The sequence below is a fragment of the Elephantulus edwardii genome, unplaced genomic scaffold (genome assembly GCF_000299155.1).
Source record: "Elephantulus edwardii isolate Elephantulus edwardi_28Jun2011 unplaced genomic scaffold, EleEdw1.0 scaffold00002, whole genome shotgun sequence".
Classification (NCBI taxonomy): domain Eukaryota; kingdom Metazoa; phylum Chordata; class Mammalia; order Macroscelidea; family Macroscelididae; genus Elephantulus; species Elephantulus edwardii.
Window position 1 is genome coordinate 27372081 of NW_006399752.1, and position 27642 is coordinate 27399722.

The following is a 27642-nucleotide window of genomic DNA, read 5'->3' on the forward strand; positions in this document are numbered from 1 at the left end:
AGGATCCCATGTGGGGCGAGGACACAGGATCCCATGTCTGGTGAGAACACAGGATCCCATGTCCGGTGAGAACACAGGATCCCATGTGGGGTGAGGACAGAGGATCCCATGAGTGAGGACACAGGATCCCATGTGGGGTGAGGACACAGAATCCCATGTGGGGTGAGCACAGAGGATCCCATGTCGGGTGAGAACACAGGATCCCATGTGGGGTGAGGACATAGGATCGCATGTCGGGTGAGAACACAGGATCCCATGTGGGGTGAGGACAGAGGATCCCATGTCGGGTAAGGACACAGGATCCCATGTCGGGTGAGAACACAGGATCCCATGTGGGGTGAGGACATAGGATCGCATGTCGGGTGAGAACACAGGATCCCATGTGGGATGAGGACAGAGGATCCCATGTGGGGTGAGGACACAGGATCCCATGTGGGGTGAGGACACGGGACCAACCACAGCCGTGGGGACTGGGGTATTCTGTCTCAGTGGCCTGGTACATACTCCACTTCTCTCCAGGAAAAAGGAACACCCCGAGAAGTCCCCTGGCCAAAGGACAGCCCCGGGGAGAACAGAGGCTCTCACAGGGCTGCGGTGGGACGGCCTGCTGATGCTCCAGGTACAGAGCCCACCGCTGGGCGCCAGCAGCACCAGCCCCCGTTCACACATGCTCCTGCACACACAGGTGCTCACGTGACCCCACATGCACACACCGCTCCCCACGCACAGGGCCTGCGCACACGTGTTCTCACATGTGTACACGGCACACACCTGTCTGCACACATGTTTCTTCATGCACACGTCCACACATTATCCCACGTGCACGGCCGTCGATGTGGGTGCAGGTACGCGCCCATCTCCTGCACACATACATATGCTTACACATGTTCCCATGTGCCCGCACACACGTTCCCGTCCCCTCCACTGCACGCTGAACTCCATGACAGGGAGGTTAGCTCAGAGCTGAGGGCAGTCCTGTCGCCCAGTGAGCCCCGCCCAGTGTCATGTTCTCAATCACCCCCAGGAGCACGTGCAACACAGCCCCTCACACCCCTGTCACAGTGGGTACACCACCGTCCCCACAGATGAGACCCTGTCCAGCCTCCAGTCCTGCCCCTTCAGGAGGACAGACCTCGGGGGCTCCACCCCTGCCTGCCCTCCACCTGGCCAGCCCAGATTTTGGGGTCTCTGCACATGCTCAGCCCCATCCCTACCCCCCATCCCAGGCAGGACCTGAGCATGGAGGGTGAGGCCAGCTTGGGCCCCTCCCTGTCCTCAGCTGACCCAGGATAGTTAGGCAATTTTGCAGTGTCCCAGGTGCACTGTCATCTGCCCACTGGGGTGCTAGGCTGAGGGCCCATCACATCCCACCATCCTCACCTGGGGGGTCACACATAGTGCAGCGAGGAGGGGAGCCAACCCCTCATCCCCACAGCTTTTCTACAGCCTTGGTGTGAACCTGGGCCTGTTGCACTCAGCCTGGAGATCACCTCCTCCAAGAAGCCTTCCCTGGCTGCTGTTCTCTGAGCGCAGGCACCATGAGGACATGCCCAGACTGGAAGACTCGGGGCTGTGGGACATAGCTCCCCACCCATCCTGTGCCCTGCCTGTGGCCATCCGTACTGCCCAATCGTCCACCCTAACCGTCCTGCACCCAGGCTCCAGCTACCTGCCCCTGGTGGCCAGCAGCAGCGGGCTGAGGCCGTCCCTGTCACGGGCGTTCACATCAGCGTCTCTTTGCAGCAGCATGCTAACGACTCTGGCGTGGCCCCCCCGGGCGGCCGCGTGGAGTGGGGTCTGACCACTGAAGTCTTCCATGTCCAGGTCACTGCCCTGGGTGGACACAGGCCTTTCACTCCTTCAGAACAGTACTGGCTGCTTCCACTCACCCTCCTGGCCCAGAGCGGCTACTCACCACATCCGCCAGTGCCCGCAGCACCTCCAGGTCCCCGGCGTGGGCTGCGGCACAGGCCAGGCTGGGAAGCAGGGCATCCCGCACAGCGCCCAGCTCCTGTGGGCACACACAGTTCTGGGACCCTCCCCAGCACCATGCCACATCCTGAGGCCTCGACACCCAGTGTGGGATGGGACAGGCAGAGGAGAGCGGGCATGAGCACGGCCAGCAGCCACTAGGCCGAGGGTCTGGCCACCTGCCCGGCCGACACCCACAGGACGGTGAGCCTGTCACGTCCTATAGTCCAGAGTTCGAATCTCATTCCACCCAGAGACCCACTTAGCCCCCCACTTCCTGGAAGCAGCTACAGACAGAAGGCCCTTGTAATATGCTGAGGGTCTGTGCCCTCGAGGAAGCCAGTGGTCACCTGCAGGGGTGTGCAGGAGGATGCTCTGTCCCCCTGTGCCCACTACCCCCCAAGACCCCCAGGCCTCAGTACTCAGGAAGGTGGGGGGTGTCCAGAGCCCCATGCCTGCTGGGAAAGTTATGAAGTACTGGCAGCTAGGGTCAGATGGAGGTGTGACCACCATGCCCCCCTGTTACCAGAGGTAGATGTGGCCCTCCTAGGGACAGGGCCCCAGGCCCAGCTCCTCCATCTGACCACCATCTGCAAGCAGCAGTTGACTCTGACATAGTGCCTAGTGCTACAGGGGAAACTGAGGCACAGCTTCAACTCGCACCCCAGCACTGGGAACTGCTTCTGTGCCGATCTCTGCCACACAGGACCTGCTGGGGCTGCCTCCGCTCTACCCCAAGTTCACAGGTTGGGGGTGGGGAATCTGAGTCTGGGTCACAGGTCACTTCTAGAGAGACACAGCTTAGGGCCTGGAGCCCGGGTCCCCACTGAGCCCCCTTGAGAGCCAGCTCCCTGTGCCCGTCCTGACTCCAGACCCAGCATTCCCACACCAAGACCTAGTATGAACAGCAGGGTCGTGGCAAGTACTCCTCTCAGAGGTCCACTCAGCTACCTGCTCCCTCCACAGCCTGCACCATGGGTCCCTGACACTCTGCTGGGGACTTGGAATCTGCCCCTTGGACTGGACCAGGCTGGCAGTGGCTGAAGGGCTCACACTGGACCTACCAGCCAGGAGGAGGGATGCCCTGTCCCCACCCTCACACCAGGTGGTACCTGGTTTTCGCTTAGACTGAGGAACTGGGCTACCTGGCACCCCAGGGAGGTGCCCCGAAGTGAGACCCGACGCTCGGTGGCCGGCAGGGTCATCTCCCCACGCAGGTCCTGGGCCAGCAGCTGTAGAGGCGCACAGGGACAGGTGGGCTATGCTTGGCTAGGCATTAGGCTCCAACCCCACCTGGACTGGACCTGCCACCTCCATGGCCCCGTCAGCCTGCAAGGGCTGTGAGAGGTGAAGGGAAGGGGCACCAGGGAGCACTTTGGAGAGCCTCAGCCCACACCCAGCCCCTCTGCGAGGTGCCCCACACCCTGCACCTAGTCCTCCTGGGGGTGCCCCCTCTCTGGGATGCCTTATACCCCATCCCCAGCCCATCCCTGGGGTGTCCCATACCCCATACCCAGCCCCTCCCCGGGGTTCCCATACCCAGCCCCTCCCCGGGGTTCCCATACCCCATCCCCAGCCCCTCCCCAGGGTTCCCACACCCAGCCCCTCCCCAGGGTACCCCATACCCCATACCCAGCCCCTCCCCAGGGTACCCCATACCCCATACCCAGCCTTTCCCTGGGATGCCCTTAACCATACAAAGTCCCCCCCAGGTACTTCATAACCCATACCCGGCCCCTCGTCAGGATGCCCTGTACCCCATACCCAGCTCTTCCCTGGGATGCCCATAACCATGCCAAGCCCCCCCCCAAGGTACTTCATACCCCATCCCCAACCCCTTGCCAGGGTGCCCCATATCCCACACCTGGGCTGGCCCTATACTCTCCCAGTCTCCCCAGGCATGTTCTCCACCCTCTGCTGCCCAGGTACCTGCTTTCTGTCGTCCAGGCTCAACCCAGGCTGGCCCAGCACATAGGCCAGCTTGGCCAGAGCAGCCTCCGATGTCATGTCGAAGGCTGAGAGGAGGCCAGCACCTGCCAGGGCCTGGGGGTACAGGTGGACTCTCAACCTGATCCACAAAAGCTCTCTCCCTCTGCCTTCCCACTGTGCCAGTCTAGACACCCCTCCATCCCCTGACCTCAGCTCTCCACCCAGCACGCAGCCTGGATGGCCCCCATGACCCTTGGCCTGGGCTCTCCACCCAGCACCCAGCCTAGATGCCCCCCACAATCCCCAGCCTGGGATCTCCACCCAGCATGCAGCATGGACGCCCCCCATGACCCCCAGCCAGGGCTCCCCGCCCAGCATGTAGCCTGCACGCCCCCACACCGTGCCACTGGCGTAGTCGGATGTCACGGCTCCTTGCAGGCAGTGGGTGCAGTTGAGAATGAGGAGGCCCCGACCCACGGCTGCTCGCAGCTCCTGCAGCAGCTCCGGCTTGGTGGGCCCGTTCCCTGAGCCGAAGGTCTCCAGGACCACGCCCTTTAGGGGTGGCTGCAGGAAAGCCCGGACCTGGGGGGCAGGGGGAAGCCCGAGGGGCACCCAGGAGTAGGGGAGTCAGTGCAGAGGGCAATGGGGGTCCAGGAGTAGGGGCAAGGATGGGGGAGGTAAGAGGTCAGGGAGGACGGTGGCGGGTTGCTGACAGGGTCAGTGGCTCTGTGGGCAGGGCTGGGACCAGTGGACAAGGCCAGGTCCCTGGAGAGGGTCAGGACAAAGTGAGGAGCTGGTGGCCTGACCTCATCTGCACCCCTCAATGTGGATGTTAGGGACTGTTCTTGGGAGCAGGGGGTCTCCCTGCTGGAAATCCTGCAGTGTCCCCACCATGAGGCCATGGTGGCCCAAGGGGGCCCAAAGAGTTACACCTTGTGTGCAAACTGTGTGACCACTGCTGATGTGATCACGAGCCAGGCCTCCTGGAAAGGGACCAGGAGAGGTTGTGGGACAGCCGGAGCGCACCACAGCCCTGGAGGTCCCCACAAGATGAAGGCCTACTTGACCCACCACAGATCTCCTGCACAATAACCTCAAACTCCTATGTTCTCTCCAAGATCACAGTACCTCCCGCCATCCTCACCCATCCCACAGGTCTAATTAGGCCATCTCAAACCCTGCTGCCGGGGGGCTGACCCTCAAAGACCCTTCAAACAGGGTAGGTAGGCGAGCTCCCGGGGTGCGGTCAGGGAAGCTGAGCACCTCACTGCCCTCCACTAAGCGCAGGTGGGCTTGAGGCCAGCCCGCCGGTTTGGCTGAATGCACTGCACCACCAGGACCCTGTCTTGGTTCCGTATGCTCCCCAACATCATGTCCACGTGGGGCGCGGTCTACGTGGGCCTCTCACGGGCCCCATCAGCATCTCTGATCAGTGAATCTGCCGACAGGCATTCCCCGCTGCACCATAACAAACGCCATGATTCACAGGGTTGTTATGAGATCTGGGTCCGAGTGGGCCTTGGGCTGACCGGGGTGAGCGGGGAGGGGCACACAGCAGGGTGGGCAGGTGGACTTACCAAAGAGGCAGGGATGCCGGGGTACAGACGCAGCACGCCCACGTCCCGCTCCACGCAGCTGTGCACCACCAGCGGGGCCTTCCTGCGGACCTTCCGCACCAGCCCCCAGTTGACTGAGGACAAGGTGGGGGGAGATGGGGTGAGGAGACGCCGCGGCTCCACCCTTGGTCCTCCTCCACGACCCCACCCACCCGCCAGTCCGCAGGAGTCCGGGGCTTCCCCTGCGGCTGTGCCCACCTCTGCCCAGCAATCTGCTCTTTGCTCCTGGTCAGCGGTGGGCCCAGGAAGGACACGGTGGGTGACTCATGTGACAAAGGTCAGTGGGGTCAGGGGCCCGGCAGGGACACAAGGGCAAGGGGATATCAATGCACTCATGACTCTCGGCTCTGCGGGCACCAGAGATGGACGCCGCGAGGCCAGAGGCTCTTTGGGTGCCAGAGCCCAACGGGCACACTGGTGTTCAGAAGCCCAGACAGATGCCTACCCTGTACCCTCCACAGCAAGTCCCCACCACCACCACGTCCCCCTGACCTCCACACCCCCTCTACGCATGTCCCCTCCATCTCCATGTGCTCGCCCCACCACGTCCCCTGGCCACCATGTCCCCTCTGCCCCATGTCCCCCACCCTATGTTCTCTCTGTCCCTATGTGCTCTCCAGCAGGTCCCCTGGCCACGAGGCAGCTTAGGTTCCCTTACTGACCACTTGACTCCACACTGGAACCCACACCGACTCAGGACCTGCGCTCACTCACGATGCCCTGCCCCCACATGAGACCCTGACACACACTCTGAAGCCCCACATCGCTCCCCGGGACTCTGTCCCCATGCAAGTGCTCCCGAACCCACGCATTGGAGCAAGCTCTCAAGCAGTGAATGAATGAAGAGGGAACGAACCTCTGCTCGCCAGGTCCTAGCACCTAACCCACTTGACCTCCTCATGAGGGAAGTGAGACTGGGAAAGTACAGGGCACAGGTGCTGGGGGTCAGCACCCCTGCTCCACACCCCAGAGGAGGATCATCTGTCCACCGGGTGATGTGAGCCACCAAAGGTCCCCAAGGATGGAAGAGCAAGTGGGCACTGCTAATCTTAACCCCTAAAGACTGGTCCCACCTCCAAGGACAGGCCCCACCTACAAGGACAGACCCCACCTACAAGGACAGACCCCACCTCCAAGGACAGGCCCCACTTCCAAGGACAGACCCTTCCCCAGTCAAGTCCCTGGCACACTACCACTTCCCCTGGCTGGCCCTTTCATGTCCTCTGAGGAAGCGGAGGCTCCAGGAGGGAAGGGCTTTGTCTGAGAGGAACCATGGAGTCGGGCACAGGGTCAGAGCAAGACGAGAACCCTGGACAAGGGCTACTCTCCTAGTCAGCAAACCCCTGTGATATTTGTGGACACTGGCTGTTCCTCGGAGTGTTGGGAGGTGTGGGGACCCTGGGGCACAGGACAGGGGCACAGAGCAGGTCTCCCACACCCCTCCTTCCGCTGGCCACAGCATTAATCTGTCCTCCTACTGGACAGCCAGGGTGTCCTTTATTTAGGGACTCAGCCCAGCCAGGGAAGCAAGGGATGGAGTAGTTGCCATCTCCAACACGGGGACCCTGCAGAGGGTCATTCAGAGCGAGCTTCCCAAAGGACAAAGAGAACCCCCTCACACCCTGGTCACCTGCCAAGCCCCTCCACAGGACAAGCCCCACCCCTCAGACCAGACTTCTGCAGGGTCAGTACCTGGTGGGGGGCACAGAGGAGGCCTGGCAGCCCAGCTCCCCTGGGAGGTGACCACACCCAGGACCCTGAGACAGCACCTAGAGGACCCCTCCTTCCATCATCCAGAAACTCACCAGGGGCTTCAGAGGGTGGACAGGACACCCTGTCCTACCCCTGGCTCTGTCTCCAGTGTAAGAACCCACAGTCACACATAGCACATGTGCACCCTAGTCTGTGGTGAGGACTCAGTGTGGGAGACAAGGCCTGGGGTGGTGGGCTGGGGTGGGCAGCCCTAACTCTGTACCCCACGCTGCCCTGCTGGCCCCCAGGGTGGTACAGGCCTGCGATCCAGACATGGCTCTGTGCTCAGGCAGCCCCTGGAACCTCAAGAGGCTGCACTCTGAGCCCCAGAGAAGGAGTGATCCAGCTCTTTCTTCACCTCCGGCCCCACCTTCCCTCCTGGCCTGGGGGTGGGGGGCAGCTCATTGAGCAGCCCTGAGCCTCAGATGTCCTGAAACGAGACTGGGGCAGCTTCTCTACCCAGGGCAAGCAGGAGAAGCCAGGCAGCCCCCCAGGGGAGCACAGAGACATCCACAGCCATCTAGGAGCACTGGGCTCCTGCCAGGTCCAGTGGATGTCCAAAGACTTTCTAAGGACATGTTAGGGCCTGGTCACACCCCAGGGACCTACAGTCCCATGGCCAGGCAGGAAAAGACTCAAACTCAGAGTCCCCCTTGGAGTGCACATGGCTGGGGCAGACCCCCAGACCTCCTCCTCCTGCTCCAGCCCCAGAGCCCAGCCCGAGGTCTCCATTTTCCCTCAGCATGTTCCCATCTGATTTCTCCAGGGCTCGAGTAGAGCCCCCACCCCCAGTCTACACAGCACCTCCCATATGGTCACAGCTTCTCTGTCCCAACTTGGGTTCAGCTTACTGGTGATGTCTGCTCCCACTGTGGCCAGAGGAGGCAGGTTAGGGGAACAGAAGGCTGCGAACCTCCGGGAGTCCACCTTGGTGGCCCTATTTCCCCGGAAGAGCTGGTTCTGGAAGAAGAGGCAGACCTGCAGAAAGAGGTGGGGAGGCTCAGCGCTGGGATCCTGGAGTCATCACCTCCAGTGTCCAGTGGCCCCGCTGCATCCCAACCCAGGCCAAGGCCCGCCCTGCAGACAGTGGCTCCCAGTTCACACCCCAGAACCAGCAACAAACCCTTGGTCCTGTGCGGTTCCCTCTCACGAACCCAAGTGGACGCCCAGTGCAGTGTTGAGAGCTGGTCCCCATGGGGTGGCCCTGGGGTAGCCCTGGCCTGACTCTCCTGCTGAGACAGGACAGCCAGAGACAGCAATCCTGAAAATGTCACCCCACATTCTCCGCAGGGGATGCTGGCACCCCTCCTCAGGAAGGGACATTCTAAAGATAAAAGGGGCTCCTGGTCCCAAGCAGAGGATGGAGGGAGATGGAGAAGAAAAAAGAGACCCCAGACTCGGAATCTGTGCTCTGCTCCATGTGCCTGTCCAGGGCCTGGCAAAGGTGTGCCACAAGCCCCCGTGCTGTCAGGCTGTGTGTGACATAAGTACCTGTGCTGGTGGACCCCTCCATGACTGGGTTGAGCTGTGTGTGACGTGAGCCCCTGTGCTGTCAGGAGCCCACGTCCAAGCAGAGTCGTGTGTGATAGGAGTCCCCGTGCCATCAGGACCCCATATCTAGGTTGAGCTGTGCTGACGTGAGCCCCTGTGCTGTCAGGACTACGTGTCCGGGCTGAGCTGTGTGTCAGGACCCCGTGTCCGAGTAGAACTGTGTGTGATGTGAGCCCCCGTGCCGTCAGGACCTCATGTCCGAGCAGAGCTGTGTGTGATGCGAGCCCCCATGCTGTCATGACCCTGTGTCTGGGCTGTGGTGACGTGAGCCCCCGAGCCGTCAGGACCTCATGTGTCCACAGCATTTAGTAGCTGCTGCTCCAGAAGTGACAGCCAGGCATTTCTTCCTAAGTTCCTCTGGGTGGATCTGAACTTCCAAGCTTCCACAGACAGGTCTCCCTCCACACCACGGGGCCCAGGGAAAGTGCAGACCAATACAGTGGGCTGTTCACAGCCGGCATCTCTGGAGCATAACAGTTGCAAACCACTGTCTGCAGAGCCAATTCTGAGTCCTTCTGCAGGACCTCAGGAGTCCGACCTCGACCCCCACAGCCGAGCACCCCCATCACCTCAGGGATCAGGTACTGTCCCGCCATGAGCAGTGCTCCCAGCAGGTTCTCCCGGCCGTCATTCCAGAGGGCATGGATAGGCACCTGGGGGAAGCCATAAAAGGGCTGAGAGGGGGGCCATCCCTCTGAGTTCCCCAAACCCTCAAGGAGCCCCACAGGCCTCATCTGAGAGGGCAGGTAGCTGGGCAAGCTTGGACCCTGGGCTTTGCTGGGGCAGACTGCTATAAAACAAATAAACAAAAAAACCAAAACCCGCAGGCTATGGCCACAAGCCACCTGTCCCCAACAGCTGTGTTTGTGCCCAGAGCCCCCACTCAGATCCCTGCTGGCCACTCGAGGAGGCTGGTGGCCAGCAGCCCCACCTGTGGACAGCACACAGGCCCCTGGGCTTACCTGGGCCCCAGTGAGGATGACCGGTTTCTGCAGGTTCTCCAGGACAAAGGAGAGTGTGGAGGCAGCAAAGGCCATGGTGTCCGTACCATGGATGACCACAAAGCCGTGGTACTGCTCGTGGTGTCTCTGCAAGCAACGGCAACGGCTCACCCCCTCTCCCGGCCCCTCCTGGTGCCCACCCCAGCTCCCCTGAGTCCTCATTTGAGCCATCTGACCTCGACAATGTGGGGTACTGTAGCTCCAGACTCTGCCTGAGCACAGTCCCCCACCTCCACCACAACACAGGCAGGGTCCACTGGCACCCGCTGAGGTCCTGTGCTAGCAGAGGACTATGTAAGCAGCCAGCAATCCTGGCTGAGGGTCCCTGCACTCTGAGGGTCTGCCTGCAGCACCTCTGGGACCAGCCCAGTGGGAGGGAAGGGGGGACACAGTGGTCAGATGTAGTGGACATACACAGGACATGGCCAGAAACAGATGCAGCCCCCTTGGGGCCAGCTGCCAGTCCTTGGGGGCAGGGTGGCCATTAGACTCCTGTTAGCCTAATGGTAAGAATCTGTGCTGTAGTCTCAAAGGTGCACAGTTTGAAACCACCAGCTGCTTTTCAGGAGGACAAACAATCTCCTCCCAAGTGATTTACTGTGGCTGACATCCGCTGCAGTGTCAGCTCTGGGTGGGTTCTGACTTGATGGCACACAACTGGTCACTGCCACCCAAAGGTCACATTAGACCCTAATGGGCTTCCGGGTACAAAGGTGGCTGTAGGGCCCCAGTTCTAAGGTCCATCAGCACGTGGGGCCTGGAGCCCGGAAGGCAGCTCTCCTGGGACCTCTCCCAAGGACCTGGCTGCCCAGCAGAGCAGAGTCCAAGAGATGGGGCGGGGTGCCCTCTGCTGGCCACGCAGGAGAGGCACAAGGCGGCCACTGTGCGGTAGCCAGACGCGGGTCCAGCATCCAGTGTGTCTGTGTGGTGGGTGCCTGGTTTTGAAGAAAAGGGAGAGGTGTTCCTGGACCTTCGCTGGGCCACACGTGCTCATGATGGCCATGACCTTCGGGGAAACAAGGCCTAGCCTGCTCCATCCTGTGCACGGACGCCCGTGGTGATAGCGAGGGTATAGTTGTTCTTGTCCTGGGTGTCTGAGGAGTGGCCACTAGCAGTCTGTGCGAGCCACTGGGGCTCCAGGGCACCTTAAGTATGGGACTTGGGCTTGGAGAGTGGGAGAAGTTGAAGTGGCCCTGGACCCACGGTCTGGTATGTGCCCCAGCAGATGCTCAGGGGTCCAAGGATGGGGAGGAGAGGGATACTAGTTAGAAGGGGATGGCCCCAAGCCAGCATCCTGCAACCAAGATGTTCCCACTGCAGACCTGACCATCAGAACCTGCCCTACTTCACCCCCATCTATTCACCCTCCCAGCCCAGAGCCATCCTGCCAGCACTGCCCCCGCCCCTCAGCCCCACCTCAGCCCCATCCCGGGCTCCTCACCCATCCTCACAGTCCCCACCTTTCCCCCAACCCTGCTCATCAGCTCCTCCGCCCAGCCCCCACAACTCCACCCAGACCCTCCCAGCCCAGCCCATCCTCCAAGCCAATCTTCCCAGTCCCTTCCACCCCACCCCTGCCTCTCCAGCCTTACCCATCCTCATAGCTTCGGTTTTGCTCCTCCAGCCCTGGCATCCTCACAGCCCCACCTCAGCCCCCCTAACTTTGTCCCGCCCCTCCAGCCCCGCCCATTCTCACAGCCGCACCCCAGCCACTCCTTCTAGAGTGGTCCACCTTCCTAGTTCTGCCCGGATCCTCTAGTTCCTCCCATCCTCACCCCAGCAAGCCTCAGCACCCCACTTAGCCAGGCATGTTCAACCAACCATCCAGCCCCATTCATGTCCACAGCCACACCCACTTCCAGCTCAATGCCCCTCCCCATAGACCACGCCCATCATTCCGCTGGCCACGCCCACTTCCAGCTCTGTGCCCCGCCCATCCCACTTGTTCCTCCCATCACCCGCCCAACCATGCCCACTTCCCCACCATATGCCACGCCCCTTCACTAGACCACGCCCATCCCATTCGTCCCTCCCATCACCTATGCCGCCACCCCGGCTTCCCACTGGATGTCCCTCTTCTCCTAGACCACACCCAGCCCACTGGCCCTTCCTATCATCTCTGCAGCCATGTTTCAGGCCTCCTCCCCACAGTCCCAGCCACTGGCCCTTCCCAAGCCATCTGGCCACATCCGTCCAGCCCCTCCCAGCCCCGTGCAGGCCTCGTCTCACCTCGATTGTCTGGGCAATCTGCACCCACTCTGCCATGGTCATGTCACTCGAGTCTAAGAGGGGCTGCCATTCGAGCACCGTGTAGATGACCCTCTGGTAGGGGCTGGCGGGGCTGCGGGAGGCAGAGGTCAGTCCACACCTGGCCTGCATTCCTCATGGCCACCTGGGCGGGTCACCTCCCACAGCCCAGCTCTGAGTGTCAACCAGGAGCCACCTCAGAGGAGTGTCCAGTGCTTGGGGGCAGCTGAAGGATGTAGCCCAGAAAATGGGAGTGGACGACAGGCTTCCAGGCTCTCTGGTGGTCAGTCATGTGAGGCTGCGGGCTGTGCCCAGCTGCACCAGTGTGCTGGGACATAGGCCCAGAGGTCCACGGCCCAGGCTGAAGCCCATGTGTATGGACGAGAACACTAGTGACTGCGCGGTGAGAGGACACACGGTGGACACTATGACCTGCTCCTCAGGGACCACGCTGTGCTGTTTGCACCCTCGGTGGGCACTAGCCGAAATCTGCCCCTTCAACCCTGACCCCTGGCCCGAGAACGCCCCCTCCTCAGTTTGCACTTACGGCAGGGCCAGGGTGTCCTCTGGGAGCTGGCAGGCCTGGGCATAGTGTTCATCATGGAACATGGGTAGTCTCCTCAGGACAGTGGCCAGGCCAGGCCCCGGAACAAGCTCTGCAGTGAAAGGGAGGGTGGGTCAGTGCCTGCTGCATGGCCGTACCCACTCACAGCAGGCCTCACCCACCCTAAACCAGGGCCTGTCCACCTGCCAGAGACTCCACCAACTCTACAGTAGACCCTGCCCACCCTGCAGCCAGGGCCCGCCCACTCACAGCAAACACGCCTACCCTGCAGCCAGGGCCCGCCCATCCACTGCAGACCCCTCCCACTCCACCGTAGACCACACCCAGCCCACAAACAGGGCCCGCCCACTCACAGCAAAGCCTGTCCACCCTGAAGCAGGCGCCCATCCCCCCCATTGCAGACCCCTCCCACTCTACAGTAGACCACACCCTGCAGCCAGGGCCCGCCCAGGAAGAAGCTCGCTAGCAGCAGGGAGGGTGGGTCATGCCCACTCATAGCAGGCCCCGCCCACCCTCCAACCAGGCCCTGCCCATCTCACAGCTGGACAGTGCCTGGGGCCTCCTCCCAGGCTATCCCTGTTGACCCCGTGTCCAGACGGCTCACAGCTCAGCCCCTCTCCACCTGACCCGGGCATCCCATTCTGCTTCTCTTGCAGATGGCCCTTCTCCCCAGACCATCGTGGTCCTCCTCAGGACACCACCTGCAAGCTGCATCTCACTCCTTGGGCCGCAGCACGGGACCTCAAGCCTGGCACAGGAGAGGGTGGCCATGGCCAGGGCTCAGTGCTGGTTCCCTCACTCGGTCTACCTGCCCTCAGGCCAGCCCAAGCTGCCTCCTGCTCCATCTCCTCCTGCCCTCCCCACTCCCGCCCCCAGCTGCAGCTCCCAAGCAGGGGTCAGAGCTGCGTCTCTGCGTGGACAGCCGTGCTCACTCCACACAGGCCGTGTACTCTAGCTCAGGCACCGACGGGTCCCCTGGAGCTTGCAGCGCTGTGGCCTCTCAGATGACCGAAGGCTGCTGCACTGCCTCGGGTAAGGCTGGTGGAGGGCCTACCGGGGTGCTGATGAAGTTAGCTTTCCTCGCAGGTGGGGTCTAGGGGTGGCGGTTTAGTGTGGAGGTAAGGGCGAAGTTTAGGATTAAGACTGGGACTAAGTGTAGACCTGGGCTCCTCTTGAATGTAGTGTTAGAGACAGGATTAAGGCTGAATAAGAAAGACTGAAGATATCGGGGCCTTGGAATCGCAGTGTTGAAACAACAGACCACAAAGTGCCGGAAGAACCATCGTAAGTGGCTTGGAAGGGATGTAACCAGAGTGCTGCTCTGGGCATGTCAGGAGAGGCCAGTCCTTGGGAAGAGACATCATGATGGGAAAGGTGGAGTGTCAGAGAAAGAGAGGAAGCCCCTCCGTGAGGTAGAATGCCACTGGACTGTAGCCCAGCAGACACGTGAGGCTGGCGCAGCACGGGGCAAGGTTCAGACCGGGGAGTCCTAGTCTACTTGACAGGGGCTACACCATCAACTCACCTGTCAGCTTGTTACACTGTGTTGTATTTAAAGAAGGTCCCCAAGGTTCAGCCCCCCGGCCTGAGGCCTCATGCCAGGTCGGGTTCACCTGGCCCAGAATTTTCTCTGCTTCCCATCAGGCAACTCTGTGAACTTTGATAAATGTCGAAAGTTGTAGAGGGGTTTCAGGCCTTTTGTTCATTGGGTCATTATGAGTCATGCTTGACTCGATGGCAATCAACAACAACAACAACAACAACCAATCAGGCATGCTCAGCTGTGAGGGAGGGTTTGCTCTCTCGTCCAGACCCCAGGGATGCCAGGTCCAGGTGGCGTGGAGAGGTGCCCACGTGTTTGGCAAACACAACTGTACTTATTTCAGAAAAAGTGTTTTCTAGATTTGATTAAAACCTACAATCAGGTGACCCGAAGTCAACTTCCTAATGTGGGTGGGAGGCAAGCTCTGGTGGCCTAGTGGCAAGAAGCTGCATTGCAATCCCAGAGGCTCACGGTTCGAATCCACCAGATGCTCTGCTGGAGAAGGAGGGACAATCTTTTCCTGTATAGTCAGATCAGATTTGATGGTTGTTGTCGTTGTTGTTATGTGCCGTCGAGTCGCTTGCGACTCATAGCGACCCTATGTACAACAGCCCTAAACTCTGCTCTGTCCTGTGCCAATTGCACTGTCTCTGACACTCCCATCCCGATTATCCCAGTCACTGAATCAATCCACCTCATAGAGGGCCTTCCCCTCCTGCGCCGTCCCTCCACCCTCCCAGGCACGATGTCCTTCTCCAAGGACCAGTCTCTCCTCACAATATGTCCAAAGAATGTTAGACAGAGCCTCAGAATCCTTGCCTCCAAGGAGCCACTTGGTTTAACCCTTTCCAGGATGAAAGTGCTTGTTTTCCTAGCAGTCCATGGTATTCTCAATACTCTTCTCCAGCACCACAACTCAAAGGCATCAATTCTCCTTCTCTCCTCCTTGGTCATTGTCCAACTCTCTGATGCATAACAAGTGATTGTGAAGACCATGGCCTGTATCAAACGCACCTTAGTCTACAGAGAGACACCATTGCTCTTCATTCAGTACTTTGGAGAGGTCCCTAACAGCAGACTTTCCCATGGCAATGCGCCTTTTAATTTCCTGGCTGCTGGTGCCAAGACTGTTAACTGTGGAGCCAAGCAAACTAAAGCTGTGTACAATCTCAATCTCTTCACCATTCATCCTGATGCTGCCAATTGGTCCAGTGGTGAGAATCTTTGTCTTCTTGACATTGAGCCTCAATCCATATTGGAGGCTGCAGTCCTTGACCCTCTGCAGCAGGCGCTTCAGGTCCTCTTCAGTTTCAGCAAGCAGGGTTGTGTCATCTGCATAACGCAGATTGTTGATAAATCGTCCACCAATCTTGACCCCACATTTCTCTTCATAGAGCCCAGCCTCCCGGATAATCTGTTCTGCATATAGCTTGAAAAGGTATGGAGATAGGATGCATCCCTGGCGTACGCCCTTCCCAATTTTGAACCATGCAGTGTTCCCTTGCTCTGCTCTGACGACTGCCTCCTGGTCCAAGTATACGTTTCACATTAGCACGATCAAGTGTTCTGGGATTCCATTCTTCTCAGAGTCAGACATAGTTTGTTATGATCCACACAGTCAAACACCTTTGCATAATCAATGAAACACGTATAGACATTCCTCTGGTATTCCCTTTTAGCTAAGATCCATCTAACATCAGCTACAATATCCCTAGTACCATGACCCCTTCTAAACCCAGCCTGGACTTCTGGTAGTTCTCTGCTGATGTGCTGATGGTACACACACAAAAAAATAATAAAATTTAAAAAAATATATTAAAAAAAAACCAATGTGGGTGGCCTTGATCTGATAGTTGAAGAGGAAACCCTGGGGCTTCTGGGGGGAGTGCCTGGCCTCCACACAGTTATGCACAAAGCTGTCTGAGCCTCCAACCCGCTGTCTGCCCTGCTGATTTCACTCTCCCTGGGCCGTGGAGGGAGGTTTGTGCCTCGTGGAAGGAGCTGCAATGCCAACCAGCCAGTGCTTCTAAACTGCCAGCTGCTCCGTGAGAAAGATGGCAAACGTCCCATGTGCTTTGTTGCTGTTGTCAACTAGTCACAGCGACCTTCTGAACAATGATTGGAGCCCTGACCTGTCATCCTCACAGCTCTGACTCATTTGAGCCCAACATTACAGTCACCGTCAGTCCACCTGTGGAGGGTCTCCCCTGCCTTCGCTGACCCTCCACCTTCCCATCATGATGTCCTTTCCGAGGACTGACCCCTCCTAACAATGCCCAAGACATGAGAGAGGAAGTTCTCCATGGTCGCCCCCAAGGAGCACCCTTCCCAGGACATATCTAGTCCATAGGACTCTTCTCCAACAACACAATTCAAAGGCACAATTCAATTCTTCTCTCATCCTAATTCATTTTCCAGCTTTCGGCAGCATAGCAAGTGACTGAGTAGATTATACTTTGGATCAGGTCCACCTTAGTCTTCAAACTGACATCATTGCTCTTCAGCATTTTGGAGCGGTCCCAGATAGCAGACTTCCCAATGTGATATATCTTTTTATTTCCTGAATGTTGGTACCAAAGGCATTGATTGTGGATCCAAGTTCATTAAGTCTCTGAAAACCTGCTGAAGGGTCAGCCATGAGTCAGTTCTAACTCAATAGAACATAACGATATATTTATGCGGAGAGAGAGAGACAGGTTGGTGTGGAGGAAGGAGTCCATTCACCTGTGCACAGCAGTAGAGGTTTGGGCAGGGCAGTGAACAACCTCAGAAGCTAACTGAAATGTTAGAGGGTCAAGGCCGTTCAGAGGTATCTCAGAAGTTAGAGGGCCAAGGCCATGAAGAGGTATCTCAGAGGGAAGGCCTGGCTATCCAATTCTGAAAACTCAGCCACTGTACCCACATGTCACAAGTCACCTCTGACACGTACTTGGGGTCCCAGGACAGAGCTCACTGGAAGGTAACTGGTTTTTAATGTTATATACACGTGTGTTGTGGAGAAATGACACAGCCTGACACACATCTTTCCTGATTTTAAGCCATCCCGTGCCCCCTGTTCTGTACAGATGATTACTTCTCGATTCACATACAGATCTCGTATGAACATAGTTAGAAGTTCTGGGATTCTCACTCCTCTCAATGTCAGTCATAAGTTACTGTAAGTTGCGTTGCCGAATGCCTTGGCATCATTAGTAAAACACAGTAAACATCTCTCTGGTATCTCACTTGCAGCCAACATCGGCCTGACTTCAACAAATCATAGCCCTCATTCAACATACTCTGCTTGTTTTAATTTCTGGCAGTTCCCTGTTGATGTTCTGTTCTGACCACATACATCTGAATAAAGAGGAAGAGATTTTGATAATTTCTTCACTCTGTTGTATCACTTTTTTTGTAATAGGCACAATATTGATCTATTTCAATCAATTGACCAAGTAGTTGTCTTCCACTTTTCTTGGCATTTTTCCAGTGAGCACATCTAGGGCGGCATCTGTTTGTTGAAACACTCCAGTGGGTACTCCATCAGTGCCTGGGGCTCTTTGTCAAGGCCTTCAGTGCAGCTTCAACTTCTTCCTTCAACACCACTTTTTCTTTCTGTCTTACACCAGTTTTACTTAAAACACAAATAAGTGTTTCTTTTTCTGTGATGGCAAATGGTTGAAACAATGTGAACATGAACCACTGACTAATACAAGGGATTTAAATAGGAAACAAATTCATTTTTTAAAAAACCAAAAAGTAGATTCAGGATCAAAGATGGCAGCAGAGGCAGAGACAACGTGGTGAGCTGCGGGAGCAGCGGACCACTTGGAGCAGGGCCACTATGGCCTTCTATAGACCTCTGTTTATTGATAATTGAACAATTAAACAATTGATGACTGGTCTTCAGTGAAGATCGAGGCTCAACAACAGGAATTCAAGGATTCCCAAGGAGAAATGGGTTTGCTCCCTTTCCTATAGATAACCTTAACACTGAGTTTTACTCCAGAATTGACCCTGAACCCAGTGCCAGTGACAAAAAGGAAATACAACTGACAGCTAAGGAAGCAAAGGAGGATGGAGCCTCTGGGTTCAACCAGCCATCCCCACTGGACCTACCTGGGAAAACACTTTGCAGTCCAGAGGGGAGCAAATGACAGGAAAATATCTTCTAACAGAGCAAGAAGGCAAGCAGCTGTAACCCAAGACCACCAGTAAGGTGATAAAGCGTCCTCCCTTCCCCCTTCACATCAACGCCCCTGTTCAGCATGAAGAAGCCAGAGAGTCGGCATCCAATTCCCAAATCAATAAGACAGTTGGTTTAAATACCATTGGAAAATGCTTGTCATTCCTCTGTAGCATCTGGTCCCCACTGGACCCTCATCATTTCCTTCACCTGCTCCCCCCACCGACCAAACTGTGCAGTTCTGCAACTGCATCCTGGCCTATCCTCACCCTTCTGCCCCCAACCCTCAACTCCTTGTACCCCCAATATGTTTTTTCCCAATAAAATAAAATAAAAAAATAATAAAGGTTATATGCAAAATGGATCTGGAACCTGTAAAATTATTTAAATAAAATTACCCTGGGGTTTTGATCATATGCTACTACCTAAAATTGTTCAATGTCAGCCATTTCTTTTTGGTTCATTGACTCTACTCTTCCCGTCTTCTTGATACTTCCTGACCTGCTCACAGAACCTTCCAGTCTTGCGATCTGAGGCTGGAATTTGTTCTTCAGTTCTTTCCGCTTGAGAAATGCCGAGCGTGTTCTTCCCTTTTGGTCTTCTAACTGCAGATCTGAACACATTTCCTGATATTTTGCTTTGTCTTCTCAAGCTGCCATTTGAAACTTTCCATTCAGCTCTCTTATTTTGCCACTTCTTCCCTTTAATTTGGGAAAACTCAGCATCAACCTTCCATATGTGGATGACAAACTCTTGCTGTCTAAAAGCAAAGAGGACTTGAAATACCCCAGAAATCCAGAGATAACAGCATTCAATACGGGTTACACCGTAACACCAAAACCCCCCAATGTCATCACACGTGGACCAATAAGCAACATCGTGATAAATGGAGAGAAGACTGAAGTCTGGAGTTTTATTTCATTTGATTCCAGCTCCCATGGCTGCAGCAATCACCAAGTCAAACATGTTAGACTGAGCAAATCTGCTCTCCAGGACCACCTCAAGGTGCCAGTGAGCAAGGCTGTTAGCTTAGCGACTAAAGTGCGCCTGACCAAGGCCATGACATCTCAACTGCTTTCAGAGTCACGTGAAAGTTGGACAATGAACAAGGAAGACTGAACAAGAATCAGTGCCTTTCAATTGTGTAGGTGAAGAGTGGTGACTAAACCATGATTTACATAAGAACATATCTCCTTAGAAGTGTATCTAGAGGCAAGCAAGGTGCATTTGGTCTCACGTACTCTGGGTGTGTCCTCAGAAGGGACCAGTGGCTGAGGTAGGACATCATGCTTGGAAAGGTGTAAGCTCAGAGGAGGAGCAGAAGATGCCCCAGGAGATGGACGCACCTGACGGTGAGTGACTCATGGGGGGCATGTGAGGATGGCACAGAGGGGGGTGGGGGCTCCCTGTGGACACAGGCACAATGAGTCAGAGCCTTGGCACCCAACACCCCCCTACACACACACACACCCCCCACACACGAGCATCACTCCAGACAGGCTGAGTCAGCTTGGCATTGAGTCCAGGCCCCAGGTCTCCTTTCTCTCGCCATCTTTCCTATCTCCTCTGGCCTCCCCTAGCCCTAATCTCTGCTTGGAGACCAGGGACCCCTCTGTCTTTGGCTCATCTGAGGAGGAGGGCAGCAGCCCCAGCAAAGAGGCTTTGCTTGGAGGCATGAGCTCCAAGACATGCACATCCGGCAAACTCCACTCAGTGCTGACCAGTTAAAAGGAAGACTGAAGGTTAGACTGCTCAGAAGTGCTTTAGAATGAGGTCCTGGTACCTGTGTGCCCGGCCACCGCCAGAAAAGCTCATCTGGGACTCCTGATGCCCCATGTCCAGTGGCACAGAGCAGAGCTCAGCGTGACGGGCTGAGGGGGCCTTGAACTTTGGCAGCTGATGTGCTGGTGTCTGTCACCAAGGCTGCTGTTGGCCGACAGACGCAGAAGCTGTTTCAACAATGACAATCCCAACAGGTCTTGGCGTGGGTGCCGTGGGGACAGGTTAATCATTGACGGCTACAGAGCTGGACTTCGAGCTGTCCTGGCCCCTCAGGGTGAACGCCCAGCACCAGGCGCCCCTCTGGGTTCTGCTCTTCCCTGGCCCAGGGTGGGGGGCTTTGCTCAGCTCCCCCTGCAGACAGGAGGCCGGGACACACTGTGAGCAGGGAGCACCGCGACACTTCCTGGAGGTCTTCTGCAGCCTAACACCTCGTTCTCTGGTGTGCACCCCATCTTCCCTATCGGGGTACACCTCATGCCCCCTCCTCCTTTGTCCCTCAGGCTGAACCCGCCAGCTCAGCTTCGCTTCCTTTGGGCAGCTCTCTCTGACCAGCCCCAGCACAGGCCAGCTGCTCCAGGGTGGTGACTATGGGTCCCTACATCTCCATTTGTTCAGAGCCAGCCCCTCTGTCTGGTCTGTGAGGCCCAAGAAGAGTGCGGTGTCCACTCCCCTGGAGAGAATCAGGGGTCACCACCAACACTTGAACCTCTGGTATCAGGGCAGAAGGAGAAGCACCAGGAAGGAGCATCAGGCCAGAGTGGACAGCCTGGTCCCAGAGCTTGGAGCCACGCAGACCAGGCAGCAGCAGATCCTACGTGGCTGTGTCCTGGGGGTAGGGGGTCAGTCCTTGGCTGTGTCCTGGAGCCCAGCCCAGCTGTGAGTGCGAGTGTCACATACACACTAACAGAGACAGGTCTGAAAGGAAGTTGGCTGAGCAAGTGCAGAGGTCAGTGGCCTGGGCGTCAGTGGACAGGAAGATGACCATGGGCAAAGGCCCAGGGGGTGGGAAGGGCCTGGCACGCTGCTGCTGAGACCTGGACTTGACACCAAAGGATCAGAAGGGTGATCCTGGGGCCAGCCACAGCAGGTCAGTGGAGGGCAGTCGCTAGCGGGGAGGGGTCCGGGCAGAGGGTGGGGCTTGGCAAAGAGGCAGGGCATCGCGGTCTCAGTGAGCCCCTCACAGCCTGGCTCCTGGATGGAAGGCTGAGACCTGGGGGCCCTGGTGGTCCAGAGGGGACCCACGAGGGAAAAGTGAGGAGGGCTGGGGTCGTGAGAGATAGGACTATGGAGAAGGTGAGCCAGCAGGCAGATGGACCGACACAGGCAGACACAGAGGGGAGGGGAGGTTGGAGAAGGAGCCTGAGAGCTTGTCGCTCCCCCGGGGACAGTCCAACTGACTCAGAAGCAGAGTGGCCACTTCAGAATGGACACCCTGGAGTGCCGGAACCTTCTGGAATTGAACTGTGTTCCCCCCAGTTTCTGCTTCTGTTCCACAGTGGGCCTGGTGGTGATGGCGGAGACTGGGCTTCTCCACGTCTCTTCCCACAGACACGGTCAATCTGACTCCTCATAGTCCATTGGCGAGGTCCAGCAAGGCCGCCATTTATGCTTTTAAAAAGTATTACTGGCGAGCTCTGGTGGCCTAGTGGCAGGAAACTGCACTGCAATCCCAGAGGTGCGTGGTTCAAATCCACCAGATGCTCTGCTGGAGAAGGAGGAACAATCTCCTCCTATACCTGTCAGATCCAATTTGAAGGTACATTCAAAAAATAATAAAATAATTTTTTTTAAAAAAAACCATAATGAATTGTACATTGTTTGTACAAAATTATGTCACTCAGTTTCCAGCCTCATTTCTGTCACCAAGTTCATATTTTCCAATTACAAGTCCTTCTTTGTTTCCAACTTTTGCACTCCATGCACCAATTCTTGTTAACGCGTCTGCGGAAACGGGTTGAAGTCCTTACTTTCGGCTCTGCTTGCACAGTTGGTGCATATATTTGCATAATGCTGGTCCTCCTTTTGTGTGGGGATAGGGTCCTGGCGCTCACAGCACTGTCTCAGGATGGATCTTGAAGTGCTGTAGGTGCACCAGGCTTGTATCCTGCCTCCACCCTATTCAGTCTGTACGCTGAGCAAGTCATTCCAGAAGCTGGATTCAGTGGAGAAGAACGTGGCATCAGGATTTGGAGGTAGATTCATCAACAACCTGTGTTAGACAAATGATCCAAGTTTGCTTTCAAAACGTGAGGAAGACATAAAGCATTTGCTGCAGAAGATCAAAGACTCAATAACCTTCAGTACAGATCGCATCTCAACATCAAGACAACAGGCGTCCTCACCACTGGATCAATAGGTAACGTCAGGGTGGACGGAGAAAAGATTGGAATGAATGGTTTCATTTTACGTGGAGCCACAATGAACACCCCTGGTAACAGCAGGCAAGAGAGTCCTCGGCAAACCTGCTGTCCAGGCCCCTCTACGGTGCTGACAGGCAAGGAAAGTGGGTTAAAGTGTCTGATCCAGCTATCCTGACGTCAGCTACCTGCTGTGTATATGAGCGTCAGACAGTGAGTAAGGAAGACTGAGGCAGAATTGATGCCTTTGCGTGCGGCGGGAGAAGGGACCTGGCATCCTGTGGGCTGCCAACGCTGACAGGTCTGTCCTGGAAGAGGCTCCTTGGAGTCAAGAGTGGGACGCTGGTCTCCTCTGCTTTTGGCTTGTGGTCAGGAGGGGCCAGTGAGAGAGAGAGAAGACCCCCAACAAAGTAGACTGACCCAGTGACTGCAGCATGGGGCTTGACCATGCCAGAGGTGGGGGGGACAGGTGGGGTTCAGAGCTGCTGTACTCAGTACGATGAGTCTTGGCTGACTCCATAGCACCTGACAGCAGCACGACAAATGTCTGCTGGAATTCCAAGTCCTGCTTGTGGACAAGGTGCAGCAGTCAAGTACGTGGCTGCTATCTGAAAGGTTGCTGGTTCAAATTAACCCAGCGGCAACCGCGAGGAGGAAAACTGTGCTCTCGCGCCAAGAGTTGTTAAGTGCTGACACGGTGGGCACACAGTGTGCCATCCTCCTGGCCTCTCACTGTCCTGACGTCCCCCAGGCCCGGCTCTGTCCTCACGTCCCCCCGGCCCCTTACTGTCCTCACGTCCCCCCGGCCCGGCGCTGTCCTTGTCCTCACATCTTCACATCTCTGCAGGCCTGACCCAACCGCTGTGCCCACCGTGTCAGGTCACCCGGCCTTCCTCTCTCCCACCCACCACCTCTGTTACGCAGGCTCTCCTCCAGGCACTGACCGCTGCTGAGAATGTGCCCAACGGGCCACCTCACTCAGGCCGTGTTCTCCACTTCCAAAAGAGGATTTGCTTGTTCTCCTGGCAGACCACAGCAAGTCAGTGTTTTCCAGAAACACCGTGATCCAAAGGCAGAGACTTCCTCAGCCTTCTGCCCTCACTGGCCAGCTCTCCAGCTGCCATGAGCAAATGCCGTGTTTGGAGGCAGGCACCTTCCTCTTCCAATGAGGCCGGCTCTTCAGCACATTAGAGGGGGCCTTCCAGCAGCTCTGCCCAGGGCAGCGCTGTGCTCAGGAGTCACCAGGTTCACCCCAACTGACAGCAGCCCTGTGGACACTAGAACGAAAGCCGGCCTGGCCACCGGCCGCACCATCACCGCGGAGCTCAGGCCAGGGCCGCAGTCACTGGCCACGCCGTCTCATGGAGGGCTGTCGTCCCCTCCACTCCCTCACGGCTTTTCCCACACGCCATGTCCTTCTCCTGATAACACAAGGTGTGTGAAGCCAGGTCTCCCCACGCTCGCTTCTAACAAGCACAGCAGCTGCCCTCGCTCCAGATGGTGAGCTGGACGGAGCAGTCAGTACCTTCACCAGCACCACTGTCCAAAGGTGCCGGCGTCCTGCTGTCTTCCTAAGTCAGGGCTCAATTTTCGGATTCACAGGGAGCAACTGAAAAGACCTGGGTCAGGAATCTCTGTTTTTAAACCACCATCCTGGTTCTTTATCACTTCAGAGAGAGCTCATTTCTGGGCAGCTGCTGCTATTGCGACCGTTGGTTACGGATGCTCATAAAATTAATTCCTTGACAAATGGACTTTTTCTCCATTTATCATGACATTGCCCACTGGTCCATTTGTGGTGGTTTGTGTTCTCTCTGTGCTGACGTGTAACGCGTACTGAAGGTTGTGGTCTTTGTTTGTCTGCAGTAGGTGCTTCAAGTCTCCTTCAAGTGCCGCAGAGTTGTGCCATCTGCGTAACGCAGGTTGCGGATGAGTCCTCTGAGAATCCATTCTTCACGTCCAGCTTCTTTAACGATTTACTCCACAAACAGACGGAAAAGCTACGAAGGAGGCACAGGACTCCGGCACAACCTCACCTGGATTTTAAAGGCCGCAGTGCCCTGGACTTTGGTTTGAATGACCGCTGCTTGGCCTCTGTGTAACAGGGTCCAGCTGTGTTCTGGAACCCCCATTCCTCTCCAAGTCAGCCATGACCTAGAAAGAGCCACAGTCAGAGGCCTTCAGGTGGCAGAAAAAGACAAGCAAATATTCTTCAAATATTCTCTACTTTGTGTCAAGATCCACCTGACGTCAGCAGCGGTATTCCTTGTTACATAGTCTATTCTGAACCAACTTGAGTATCTCGCAGATTCCTGTTGACATATCGCCACAGCTATTTTTAATAACCTTCAGCAATATTTAACTACGTGAGGTATTAATTGTATTATTTTATGTCTGTCTTCTCCCGAATCACGTATTTTTCACTTTGCCCTTGTTTTTGGGAAACAAATTGAAACAGTTGACCAGGTAACTGTCATGCGAATTTCTTGGCATCAACTAGAGAGCACGTCCAGGGCTACATCTGTTTGTTGAAACATGTCTGTTGATCCTGAAATGGTTCCGTGTTGACCTTCATTTTGTACAGTGGTTCTGTGTATTCCTTCTACCTTCTTTTGATACTTTCAGCATCATTCAATACTTTGCCCACAGAATCCTTCAGAATTACGATTCAAGACTTGAATTTGCTTTTCAATCTTTCAGCTTGAGGAATGCCCAGCCAGTTCGGCCCTTTTGGTTTTCGGACTTCAGCTTCTTGTACATTTCTTTTCTTCTTCTTTTTAATTGTTGTGTGCTGTCGAATCGGAGAAGTGATTGGCACAGGAGGAGATTGCCCCTCCTTTTCCAGCAGAGCCTCTGGTGAATTTGAACCATGTGCCTTCGGGGTTGTAGCCTGGCTTCTTGCCACTAGGCCAGCAGAGCTCCCGGCTGCACGTTCTTTTCTCACTGTCCTTTGGCACTTTCTGCTCAGCTGCCCTTGTCATTTCTCACTTTTGCTTTAGGGTCTGTCTGCTCTAGAAACGTGGAGGAATTTCAGCGAGAGAGAGGAAGTGTCTCCCTGGGGCGGATGCCACAGAGACTACAGCAACGGGCTCCAGGGTGTGGGTCTGTGAGGACTCAGTTCAGATCTGCTGTCACGGGGTCTCTGTCAGTTGTACCCCGTCAGTGGCACCTCACAACAAGTCATAGATTACATTTCAGAGTCCCCTGATGTCATTTTCGTCCCTGTTCCTTTCCTGTCTTTTTAATAACCAATGCAGTTTCCTGACAGCTGCTTCAGAGGGCACTGGGTTCAAGAGGAAAGTGAAAGCCCTGGACGTTTGAGGTTTTCCCCATTTTCTCGAGACGTGGCTTACTGGCCCAGTCACGAGGATTTTTTCAAAGATCACCGCCTAGGAACCTCATGGGGCAGTTTGACTCGGTCACTTAGGTCCACTCAAGCAGGGCGAGGACAGCCCACCTGGGGTCCGTTGTGGGTTTTTTTTTTTTTGGTGTTGGTTTTTTTTTGTGGAGTCCCATTTTGGAATATGGTTTATTTGTTGAATTAACGAGTCCATATAGATGTAAGGTGTGTTTAAAACTAATCACTTTTGAGCTGTAAAAGCAGATTAGACACAAATCCCAAAATGGAGTAGATTCTGACTCGTGGGACCCTGTGGGACAGAGCCGAGGGTGAAGACAGATGGACCTAGGAGATTTCCAAGGATCTGCAGGCAGGTGAGTCTGGAGACTGAAGCCTGGCCTCCCGCCCACCACAGCCTTCTCCTGGGGGTGCCCTCGACTACAGAACCCGCCGCACTGCACTACTGAGACTGACACCTCCTGACCCTGCGCGCCTGGAAAGTGTTTGGGTCTCACACTGGTGGGCCACAGGAACCCTGCGCCCCTGTCCCCGCTTCTCCCCTCCTCTGCTGGGAGTACCGTTCACCCCTCTTTACTTGAGTGTCCCGTCCTGAGGGGGGGTCACTTCGTTAAATGCTGCAGCCCCGAAGGCCGCCGCCTGTTCCGAACATGAACTCACAGGTCTCACTCCCGCCACCCGCTGCTGGGCCAGGACCCAGAGCGTCTGGAGGGCGGGGAGGCTCCAGGAGCGCGGCGCGAGTAGGCTGAGGTCACAACTCCCCAGTCCCCACGAGGGAGCCCCCTGAACGCTCGCGCTGCGTCCAGAGAAGGGGCGTCCACGCACGCTGCAGTCCTGCCCAGCCGCACAGACCCCGGTCCCACCTGCTCCCCCCGAGATGCAGGGGAAGTGCGCCCACTGGGGTCGCGCGCCCGGCCCTGCTCCCTGCTTCCAGCAGGCGCCCCAGGGGGCGTCAGGTGAGGAGGGGCGAGCCGCAGGGCTGGGGGTGCTCTGCACTAGGGGACTCACCGCCGCCCTCGCTCCGCATGCCGATGGTGCCGCCCGTGTAGATGGCCAGGAGCCGCCGTTCAGGGTCCGACGCGCGCGCCATGCCGGGACGTGGAGACAGCGACAGCAGGGCTGTGCGGCAGCCGATCAGCACGCGCCGGGGTGGGGCAGGGAAGAGCGGATCAGGCGGGGCGGGGCCTCTGAGGCGGGGCCCGAAGAGCGAGCGCAAGACGGACCCTCTGGATGTACACAGCTCTCGCTCTGGGCGCCCTGTGACTCCGCCAAGTGCCCTGGTGACTCTGCTGGGCGCCCTGTGACTCCGCCAAGTGTCCTGGTGACTCTGGTGGGCGCCCTGGAGACTGCCGGGTGCTCTGGCGACTCTGCCAGGCACCTACATGACTCTTGTGGGCGCCCCAGTAACTCTGTCAGGTGTCCTGGTGACCCTAGTGGACGCCCTGGTGACTCTGGTGGGCGCCCTGGTGACCCTAGTGGACGCCCTGGTGACTGTCAGGTGCCCAGGTGATGATGCCAGATGACCTGGTTGTTCTGGTGGGCACCCAGGTGGCTCTGCTGGGCACACACATCTCTGCTTTTAAGATCTCCAGGAAAGTGGAAGTGACCATCCTGTCCTCCGGGGCAGCTGCCCCTGTAAAGCCCCAACTGCTGACTCCTTCCTTGGGATGGCACGGGACAGGAGGGCATGTGGTCCAAGACCACCACTCTCAGTAGACTCAAGTCCACCTTATCATTGTCAACAGAACGCACAGTTGGAGGTGGGTGGGAGCCCCAGAGGGTTTCAAGTCCAGGCCCACCTCCAT

At 56.7% G+C, this 27642-nt stretch overlaps 1 protein-coding gene across 1 annotated transcript in view; it reads right to left on the reverse strand.

Annotated features, from left to right (window-relative positions):
- ASPG (asparaginase homolog (S. cerevisiae)) overlaps nt 1–26927 on the reverse strand; it is a 30225-nt gene extending 3298 nt beyond the window's left edge. Inside the window, exons 1-12 of the mRNA XM_006879161.1 lie at nt 26846–26927; nt 12615–12723; nt 12050–12161; nt 9782–9907; nt 9389–9472; nt 8120–8246; nt 5478–5590; nt 4300–4482; nt 3901–4014; nt 3084–3203; nt 1916–2011; nt 1670–1833 (exon numbers count right to left, since the gene is read on the reverse strand). Of these exons, the coding sequence (XP_006879223.1) occupies nt 1670–1833; nt 1916–2011; nt 3084–3203; nt 3901–4014; nt 4300–4482; nt 5478–5590; nt 8120–8246; nt 9389–9472; nt 9782–9907; nt 12050–12161; nt 12615–12723; nt 26846–26927 (1430 nt within the window). The remainder of the gene's footprint in view (nt 1–1669; nt 1834–1915; nt 2012–3083; nt 3204–3900; nt 4015–4299; nt 4483–5477; nt 5591–8119; nt 8247–9388; nt 9473–9781; nt 9908–12049; nt 12162–12614; nt 12724–26845) is intronic.
- Between the last annotated feature and the right edge of the window lie 715 nt (nt 26928–27642).